This window comes from Vombatus ursinus, unplaced genomic scaffold (genome assembly GCF_900497805.2).
Source record: "Vombatus ursinus unplaced genomic scaffold, bare-nosed wombat genome assembly UNPS02014775.1, whole genome shotgun sequence".
Lineage (NCBI taxonomy): Eukaryota > Metazoa > Chordata > Mammalia > Diprotodontia > Vombatidae > Vombatus > Vombatus ursinus.
This window is the reverse complement of record NW_020954553.1, coordinates 8,522,466-8,532,284: the sequence shown is the minus strand read 5'-3', so window position 1 is coordinate 8,532,284 and position 9,819 is coordinate 8,522,466. Positions and strand designations below refer to the sequence as shown.

The 9,819-nt window shown below is 59.2% G+C and overlaps 1 protein-coding gene across 1 annotated transcript in view; it reads right to left on the bottom strand.

The window, feature by feature from the left end:
• The window catches only part of ADGRB2 (adhesion G protein-coupled receptor B2), a 53,856-nt gene that overhangs the window by 17,824 nt on the left and 26,213 nt on the right, over nt 1-9,819 (bottom strand). Inside the window, 15 exon segments of the mRNA XM_027864588.1 lie at nt 401-527; nt 898-941; nt 1,227-1,329; nt 1,447-1,534; nt 1,537-1,758; nt 2,051-2,159; nt 2,345-2,413; nt 2,812-3,006; nt 3,834-3,940; nt 4,027-4,128; nt 4,495-4,659; nt 5,072-5,236; nt 6,650-6,725; nt 6,727-6,815; nt 8,513-8,677. Of these exon segments, the coding sequence (XP_027720389.1) occupies nt 401-527; nt 898-941; nt 1,227-1,329; nt 1,447-1,534; nt 1,537-1,758; nt 2,051-2,159; nt 2,345-2,413; nt 2,812-3,006; nt 3,834-3,940; nt 4,027-4,128; nt 4,495-4,659; nt 5,072-5,236; nt 6,650-6,725; nt 6,727-6,815; nt 8,513-8,677 (1,826 nt within the window).

The window sequence follows — 9,819 nt, the reverse complement described above, 5'->3', positions numbered from 1 at the left end:
CAGGATGTCAGAGCCGGGAGGGCCCTGAGGACACAGGATGTCAGAGCTAAGAAGAATCTTAGAGTATGGAATATAAGAGGTGTAAGGAAATCTAGAATATAGAATGTAAAAAACAAATGGCCCTAGAACACAGTATGTCAGTGGAGAAGGGCCTTAAAGAGCACCTAGCCTTTTTAGGTGCTCTCCCTCCCGTTTTACAGATAGGGAAGCTGAGCCTCAGAGTGGGGAAGGGACTTGCCCCAGGTCCCGGGCAGTCATTCACAGAGGCACCTTCATGGGCACTCTGGGGAGGGGCAGCCCAGGGGCGGAGGCAGGGAGGTGGGGTCGAGGGAGGCTTGTCCGTATGGACGCCTCCTGGCTAGGTCCATGTACATCCACACGCATGCACACACCCCCTCACCAGGTCTTTGGGCAGCTGTGCGAGGACAGCGAAGGTAGACAGCTGTTGGCATTGGCAACGAGTATGGGCAGGCTGGGTCTCCAAGGTCTGGCAGCTCTCTGTGTCCCACTCCCCGGAGCTGGCATCCCTGCAGATGGGGAGGCATCCTTGTCACGGGGGGAGACGGACCAGAGGAGGCCCTGTCCCTCCCGCTCCTGGCCGACAGTGCCAAGCGGACAAGGGCTGGTCTGAATGCCTCGAAGCTGGGGGCTCTTGGTGAGCACAGGGAGATGGGCTGACCCCTTGGATGACTGGTACATGAAGCACAAGATCCCCTGGGTGCCCGGGGAGAGCAGAACGGTGAAGGTGAGTCATGTTCACTTGGGCCTAGCTGGGCACTGCCCTCAGAGATGAAAGTGCCACCTGACCCTCAACCCAGGCTGAGTCTCCATCGCCCCCCGATGGCCCTGCCTTGCCAGGGCCAGGCAGACCTCACCTCTGGGCTCCCGGGTACTCACGCTCTAGAGTAATCCCATGTGGCACAGTGGGGATCTGAGGTACCCTGTGGAGCAGAACATCCAATGGAGTGATGAGGAGCCAGGCCCAGGCCCCAGGCCCATCCCCTTGCCCCCTGCCCAACCCTGGGGACGGGTGAGAGCAGAGGATCAGAAAGATGGAAGACGTGGGATACTGATACAGAGAAAGGGGGTGCCCATTGAGGAGAGACTGATTCCAGAGGTGGGGCTGCAACCAGGGAGACTGAGAGGCAAGGGATTCCACCCTCCCCACTGCTGTCTGGGAGAGGGCATGAGTCTCCCGGGGCCTGGGATCCCCGGACCTCACTCACATTGATGACATGGGACAGCTCCACAGTAATAAGGGGTTCTGTTGGCTTGGTGGGCGGCCGCACCGTGACTGTCAGGACCCTGGAGGTGACTGCCAGAGGGGGCCTGTAGACAGAAAGGGTGGGCATGGGGGCCCCTCGTCCTCGGCTCCTCCTGTTTGCGGGGGTCTGGGGTCCATCTGATTTGGAGGACACCCGGGGGATCCCCAGACTCGGCCCTTACCTGGGTGCTGGCAAGATGAGGCCCAGAGTCCGGTACAGCACGGCCCCAATCACAAAATAGGATGATTCGTCCGTTTCTGTGGGGAGAGGGAGCTACCGGGTAGAGCAAATCAGGGTGTAGAAGGGAGATGCATGGACACGAGGGCCAGAGCAGGGCAGGCCTTACCAGAAGATGGGAGGCTCAGCACCTCCTTGGGCAAGAAGAGCCGGTCCTCAGAGTGCCGGGCCCAGTCCTTCATGCCCCGCCGGCCCCTCATGGGAAAGGTGATGTCACTGGAGACGGCTGAAACTGGCTCCCTCTGGATGCTGATCACTGGGGTGGAGTCAGGGACAGGACCCCAGACATGGTGAGAGAGGTGCACATACAGAGACACACCAACAGAGACAAAGAGATATGAAGAAACGCAGAGAGAGACCACAGACACAGAGACGATGAAAGAGACCACGTGCAGAGAGGGAGACAGGCACAGAAAGATGGAAGGGGGGGAGGAGGGGATGAAGAGGGAAATGAATTAGCAGCCTCATCTCCCTATTTAACCACCCAGGTCCGTTTTGCTCCCACCCCCCACCTCACTGCTCCTAGGTAAGCATGGCCTGTCCCATACCCAGGTTGTCGGTGACGATGAGGGAACTCTGAAAAGCCTTGAGCGCATCCCCCACCAGATGGATGAAATCCTCCACCACCCGCAGCAGGTGAACAGAGCCCGGGGACACCTGGAAGGCCACAGGAAGCATGAGGGGCCAGGATGGGGCCCCTGACGGTGGCTGCAGGGCCCTTCACCATTCCACCACTCACAGCCTCAGGATCGGCTCTCCCTGTGCCATAGGCCGGACTGCTCCCCTCCTCCGGGGCAGTACCCTCCTCCCTCTCTCTCTCCCCCCTCCCAACTGCCCCTTACCTGTTGGGCATCATCCCATTTCTCCTTGTTCTCTGCATCTACCATGTAGCTGACAACCTGAAAGAAGCGCTGTAGGGGGAGGGAGAGGATCTTAGGGGGTGCCGAGGGCACCTGGAGCCAAGGTTGGCACCAACGGATATGTAGTGCCAGCCCACAGGGCACCAGGCTTCTCACTGCATCCTGGCGCTGCCCCTGCTCCTCAACCCTAGATTGAGAGCTCCCGAATAGTGAGGGTCCTTCACGCCTCCTCCTCTACCCACCATGTCTCCTAGGGCAGGCCGCTGTGAGGGAGCTCTCAGGGCACAACTGAAAGGACAGGGACTCTGGAGACAGGATTCTAATCCTGCCTTCCCCGGGTACTCATTGTGTGACTAGCTTATCCCCTCTCCTCCGCCAGGCCTAGCTTCCCCCATCTACACAATCAGGGGGTCCCCCCCGACTCAGTGCTAAGCACCCAGCCCTGCCACCTGGACGTCGTCTGCCGAGGGCACATAGGTGGCCCTCTTGAAGGTGTCAGTGACGTTCCTCAGGATGTCCACTGAGAAGAGTAGGTCTCCACTGTAGTAGGTGCGCCGGGCCAGAAGCTCCAGCAGGCTTCGGACCACCTGAGACATACCCTCACCAGCCAGCATGCGCTGGCCCTTGGCCAGGTGCTCCCGCAGCTGTGAGGCAAGAAGGATGTGGAGGGGCAGGGTCAGCTCTAGCCTTTCACCTTGGGCCAACTCAGACCCCACCCAGTTCAGCCACAGCCCTAAATATGCCAAGTCTGCCACAGAGAGAGAGAGTCAAAGACACATAGAGAGATGCTGTTGGGAGAAGCAGAAATACCCAGAGAAAGGCAGATGTATTGAGAGAGAGAAGGGTGAGGGATACCAGAGATACAAGAAAATGCAGAGATAATCACCTAGAGGGAGAGACAGAAGAAAAATGCAAAAATAGCTAAAGAAAGAGAGACAGGGAGAAAGAGATACACATAAAGAAGGAATGCATTAGGAAGGGCCAGAGAGAGAGAGAGGAGAGAGACAGACAGAAACAGAGAGACAGAGACAGACAGACAGAGACAGGGACAGAGACAGAGGAACAGAGACAGACAAAGAGAGGGACAGAGAGAGACAGAGAGAGAGAAAGAGAGAGAGGGAGAGAGAGGCATAAGCAGGGAAATCTGGAGAGTATCAGAGACCCCGAGAGACAAGGAGAGGAGGACACTTAGAGAGAGATAGACATTGAGAGAATGGAGGGATATGTAGAGAGAGGGAGAGACAGGAGACAGAGACACCTGGGAGGAGACCAGCAGAGACAGAGACACCCAGAGAGGGGCAGGTGGAGACAAGAACAGGATATACACAGGGACTCAGGGGTAGACATATGCACACATACTGATGGGATTTGACCCCCAGGGGATGGAGGTCCCAATAAGCCCTGCCTGCCCACACACTCCTGGGTATCACAGCCTGAGGTGGGGGAGGGGAGGGTCCTGGGTTGCACCCACCGAAAGGTGCAGGTATCGGTATTCGTGTGAGATGCACCTGGCGAAGCTGGGCAGGCCCCAGTAGGCAACCCCCTGGGCACTGAGCAGGCAGCGGCGGCTGGCAGACCCTGGAAAAGAGAAGAACACCATGTATGGAGAAGGATGGGGAGCATTGTCCAGTGGGAGAAGGGCCCAGGGGATGGCAGCCTCCTACCTGTGGCGTTGGGCGGGCATTTGTTGTAGATGATTTCGCCCGCCGCTGTCTTCTTCCAGGTCATCAGCATGACATACTCATCCCTGCACATCTCATGGAGGGCTGAGGGGAGCAGCTCAGCCTGAGCCCGATGCCCAGCTGCCCCTGCCCCCAGCCCCCCAGAGGACCCCCAAATCCTGAAGCCTTCCTCAAGTGTGGCATCTTGTCCCTGCCCAACAGGAAGCGGCAGTGATGGGAAGCCCCCCTCCTTCCAAGGCAGCCCAACCTCCCTTCGGACGGCTGATGGCTGGCAGGTTTTTCCTCCTGTCCGGCTGAGATCTCACTCCTCGGTCTGGGGCCACCAGCCTAACACCACCTTCCTAGCCCACGGCGTTCCTCCGGCTGAATGACCCCGAGCGTTCTCCTTCAGTCTCCCTCTCAGCCAGCCCCTGCCGCACAGCATGCCAGGATCCCAGCCCCAGAGGGTACCTGGACACTTCTTTTCGCTGCATGTCTTCACCTCCTCACCGCTGCCCTCACAGGGGTATCCCTGGACCCCCGTGCCCTGGCACATGCGGAAGCGTCGCTGCCAGCCTGTGTCACACGTCTTGGAGCACAGGCTCCAGGGGTTCCATGGGCCCCACTTGCCATCAGCTGGTTGAAGGATGGTACCCATGGGGCATGGGGGGGGGGGAGGGGAGGCCCAGCTGGGTGCTCATTCATGGCTTCCCTTTCATGCCCACTGCCCGCTGGGCCTGTGACCTCTCCTGCCTTTGAGCTCTTGGTCCCCCTGCCCAGGGTGACGAGGTAGGGGCAGGGGGAGGGGGTGGGGAGCCTGCCTGAAGATGCAAGGATTTAGAACTGGAAACGACCCCTCTTATTTTATGGGTAAGGAAACCAAAACCCAGAAAGATCAGACTCACCCAAGGTCACACATTCCCAGACACCCAACCCAGGGCTCTTTCTACCCTACTGCCCTTCACTGTAACGGTGAGCATGGATCACAACGCCCCCCCCAGCACACAGCACTGCCCCAGCCTTCCCCCTGGGCACGGCCGGCCCTTACCTGGGCACTCTGGGTTGCTGCACTCTCGGGCATCAGCATGGGCACCCCGACACTCGCCCCAGCCGTGGGCCGTCACACTACACCGACGGCTGCGCTGCTGGGTCCCGTTGGCACAGGACACAGAGCAGCGGCTCCAGGGGCCCCATTCCAGCCACTGGCCTTCCACTGCCCCAGGGAGACAGAAACAGAGAGGACGTCGAATGGTGAGTTAAGGGGAAGTGGGGGGCAGCAGCAAAGGGCACAGGGTAGAGAGAGGGAAGGGACCTTAGGGACCACCTAGACCCCTCCCTCACTGTACAGACAGGGAAAGCGAGGTTCATCGTGGGGACTCAAAGGTGGTTATGTGGCAGATTTCCCAACCACGTCCTCTACCTCCAAATACACACTTGGGGCATTTCCATTACACCACACTGGCTGGGTTCATGCATAGAAGCATCTGCTTTCCTTGAATACAGTGTCCTGGGCCCTAAGAGTGTGCCCATTCCAACCCCCCAGGAGCAAGCCGGGGAATGCTGGCCACGAATAAGAGAGGGAAAGCCTAGTGGGCAGTGCCTTGTCCTTGCGTTTAGGCGCAAGCCATGGCTGGAGAACAGCGCAAGCCTGTGAGGACTCTACCAGGCGAGAACAGGAGTCATCAGAGAGGCTGGAAGGAGGCTCCAGGGGAGGGGTCTCTGTAACCTACCTCAGGACTCCAAGCCTCTTAACAGAGCAACCTCCCTGACCCAAAGCCAAGGCACTGAGTCTCCTCCAGGACCCAACCCTTCTGCAACAGGTACACGTCCTCCTCAGAAACTCACTTTGGGGGGAACACCAGGAAAAGGAAAAAGCATGCTAGCAGCAGGGCGCCCCCCACTCCAGGCTGCTACCCCTGGGAACTTGGGGCTCTTTGTGAGAGATCTGAGAGGGTCGAGTCCCCCCTAGGGCGTTCCCCATCAATCCTCCCTGCTATCTTCATACATTTGTAGTTAGGCCTTATAGGTGGAAGGGACCATGGGGCTCTTCTTATACAATTCCCTTGTATTACAGAACAGAACCTGAGGTCCAGAGAGGCTAAGTCATCAGATTACGTACTTTCCCAAAGCTACCAGGCTGTTGTCCAGCGCTGGGCCTCCCCATGGCCAAGGCCAGGGTTCTGCGGCACTTGGGACTCCGAGGGTCAGGAATTGCAGAGACCATCACAAACCCATTCCCATAAATCCAATGGACCTCAGAGCGTGGAGTTAGGCAGTTTTTCCCTTCAGTTCCCTTGGGGGCCCATGGTAAAGCAGGCACTGGAAAGACCCCCTACCCAAGCCTCAAGGACTTCCCCTCCAACCCCAGCAGCCAGGACACAGTTTAAAATCCAGGACGGGTCTCCCCATCTGGCCCCTTACCACTCCAATGGCCCTCCCCAGCCCAGCAAACCCCAACCCCAGCCCAGCCCACATCTCGGGCTCCTTCCTGCCCAAGAAACTCAGTAAGTAACCCCAGCGCCCTGGCAAAAGGAAGGTGAGGGGTCAGCAGGATTGGGGGGTGGGGTAAGGGTGGGGAAGGGGAGAGGGGAGCACAGGAGGGGAGGGGAAGGTGGGCGCTACTGACCCGGACAGGCAGCCAGGTTGCAGAGTTTAGTCTGCAGCTCGGGACCTTCGCAGGTCTTCCCACCGTGCTGGGGGGGGCACACAGGTCCGCGTCCGGCTCCGGGACCCCCGCCCGCAGGTGCGGGAACACAGGCTCCAGGGCCCCCACTCCTCCCACAGGCCAGGAACTGTAAGGAAGCACGCCACCCAAGTCACCTCTCCCCACCCTTCCCCACAACTTCCAGGCTTAGCACACCCCAGGGAAGGCCAGGACCCCTGACCCCAGCCAGGATCCCAGGACTACCTCCTCTCAGCAAGCCGCAGGCCCCCCTACAATGACAGAGGAGGAAAGCGCTTTACAAGAGCATCTGGTCCAACCTCCTCCTTTTGTACAGGAGGAACGGAGATCCAGAGAGAGGAGAAGCTATCAGCTAACAGTCACAACACATGAAGAGCAGAGTCAAGCCTTGAGCCCAGGGTTCCTAACTTTAGAACCAGGGCTCTTTCACCCTCTTTCACACCACAAAAGCTGTAAGTCCTTGTCCAGATTCTGACATTGGAGGAGGGCTGGAGATCAGCATCACCACCCGGTACCCCTTGGGCAGGGTTGACAGGAGCATCTCCCCCTCCCCAGACATCTACAAGACAGCCCCCTCCACTATCAGACAGGAGAAAGCAGATGGACTGGATGCAACACAGAGGAAGAGAGGGGCAGGCCTGAGGATCACGGATTTACAGCTTAGAGGTCATCCACACTACTCTGATCAATTTACGGATGAGGAAACTGAGGCCCAGAGAGGGGAACTTACTTGCCCAAGGTCACACGGACATTAAGTGATATAGCTGGGATTTGAATTTAGGTCAAATGGGAAAGCCCCGCCTCCCTCATGGTCATCACGCCCTGTGCCCAGGCACCCGCTGCAGAGGACCCAAGATAACAGGATCAGAAACTATCTCCCCCAGAGGAGAGATGGGGCCAATCATTCCCGTGTGGGTCGGGGGATCTAGAGCCGGAGAGCTGGCTGAGGATTTCTATGTGTATGGGGGGAGTAGCAGAGGTACGGGGAGGATGGGGGCCATGCAGCCCCCCCCCAGCCCACCAGAGACAGACAAGAGGACAAGAACACGCAGACACACAGGGGCGCACCGACAGGCCCCAAGGCCACGAGCAGGACCACCCTGTCCCCAGCCCTTTCTGGGGACCCAGCGCCCCCTCCTGGCACACAGCTCGCTGGACCTCGTCCTAGACAACCCACAGCCGACCAGCTGGAAGCGGACTTTTCTCTTTCCCCCTCAGACCCTCAAGACAAGAGAACAACATGTCTCCCTGCACAGAGAGCCAGAAAGTGACCGTCCAGGTGTCTGGTAACCTGCTGAGTAAAGATGGGAAGGAGCTGGTGTATGGCAATTCTTCCCCAAGGGGAGGGGAAAGCGACCCCAAAGCTGGGCTATGGGGACATCCCTGCTGCCCTGGGCCCTCCCCCGACCATCATCGGATCCAGGGCCGGAGGAGACAACCCTTTCACTCTACAGAAGAGAAAATGGAGGCCCAGAGAGGATCCTTGCCCGAGACTGCCACATCACGGAAGCGATAAGTAACAGGCGGTGGGATCCAAACCCGGGTCCCGATTCCTAATCCGATTCCCTTTCCACACTATCACGCTTCCTCTGACCTGGGAACAGATGGAGTGCCTTTCCCCATCCTATCCGGGACGTCCTCTCGCACGAGGGGTCAGCAGGTCTCCACTTAGGGACCGTGACCCTTTCCTAGAGAACATCCACTGTGGACCTGACAGGCCCTGGCGGCTGGGTGGGGGCAGTGCCCCTCCCTTGGTGACCCAGCGCTCCGGCGTATTTAGGGGATAGGCGGCCCCAAGGGCCGTACCTGGACAGGTGTCCGTGTTGTTGCAGGTCCGAGTCTCCCGCAGTGGCCCACTGCACAACGTCCCATACGGGGAGGAGACACAGGAGCGAGTCCGAACCTGAAGGCCCTGCCCACACGTCAGAGAGCACACGCTCCACTGAGACCACTCCTCAGCTGCTGGGTCTCCTAGGAGAAAGGGACACGGAGTGTCGGGGAGCGGCGGGACAAGAGACGCCCCCCAGGGCAGGGGCGCGAGGCTGCTCTGAAAGGCCACCAGGGCTACTCTGTGCTGAGACTCTAGGGTCGCCGGGCAGTTCTGAGCAGAGCCTCTAGGGTCGCCAGGCAGTACTGAGCAGAACCTCTAGGGTCACCAGGCAGTACTGGGCAGAGCCTCTAGGGTTGCCGGGCAGTACTAGGCAGAGCCTCTAGGGTCACCGGCAGTTCTGGGCAGAGACTCTAGGGTCTCCAGGCTGTTTTGAACAGAGACTCGAGGATCACTGGGCAGTTCTGGGCAGAGATTCTAGGGTCTCCAGGCAGTACTGGGCAGAGCCTCTAGGGTCACCTGGCAGTTCTGGGCAGAGCCAGTAGGGTCGCCGGGCAGTACTGGGCAGAGCCAGTAGGGTCACCAGGCAGTACTGGGCAGAGACTCTAGGGTCTCCGGGCAGCTCTGGGCAGAGAATCTAGGGTCTCCAGGAAGTTCTGGGCAGAGACCCTAGGGTCTCCGGGCAGGTCTGGGCAGAGACTCTAGGGTCTCCAGGCTGTTTTGAACAAAGACTCGAGGGTCACCAGGCAGTTCTGGGCAGAGACTCTAGGGTCTCCAGGCAGTACTGGGCAGAGCCTCTAGGGTCGCCGGGCAGTACTGGGCAGAGACTCTAGGGTCACCCGGCAGTACTGGGCAGAGCCTCTAGGGTCACCGGGCAGTACTGGGCAGAGATTCTAGGGTCGCCGGGCAGTACTGGGCAGAGCCTCTAGGGTCACCGGGCAGTACTGGGCAGAGATTCTAGGGTCACCGGGCAGTACTGGGCAGAGCCTCTAGGGTCACCGGGCAGTACTGGGCAGAGCCTCTAGGGTCACCGGGCAGTTCTGGGCAGAGATTCTAGGGTCACCGGGCAGTACTGGGCAGAGCCTCTAGGGTCTCCGGGCAGCTCTGGGCAGAGAATCTAGGGTCTCCGGGTAGTTCTGGGCAGAGACTCTAGGGTCTCCAGGCAGGTCTGGGCAGAGACTCTAGGGTCTCCAGGCTGTTTTGAACAGAGACTCGAGGATCACTGGGCAGTTCTGGGCAGAGACTCTAGGGTCTCCAGGCAGTACTGGGCAGAGCCTCTAGGGTC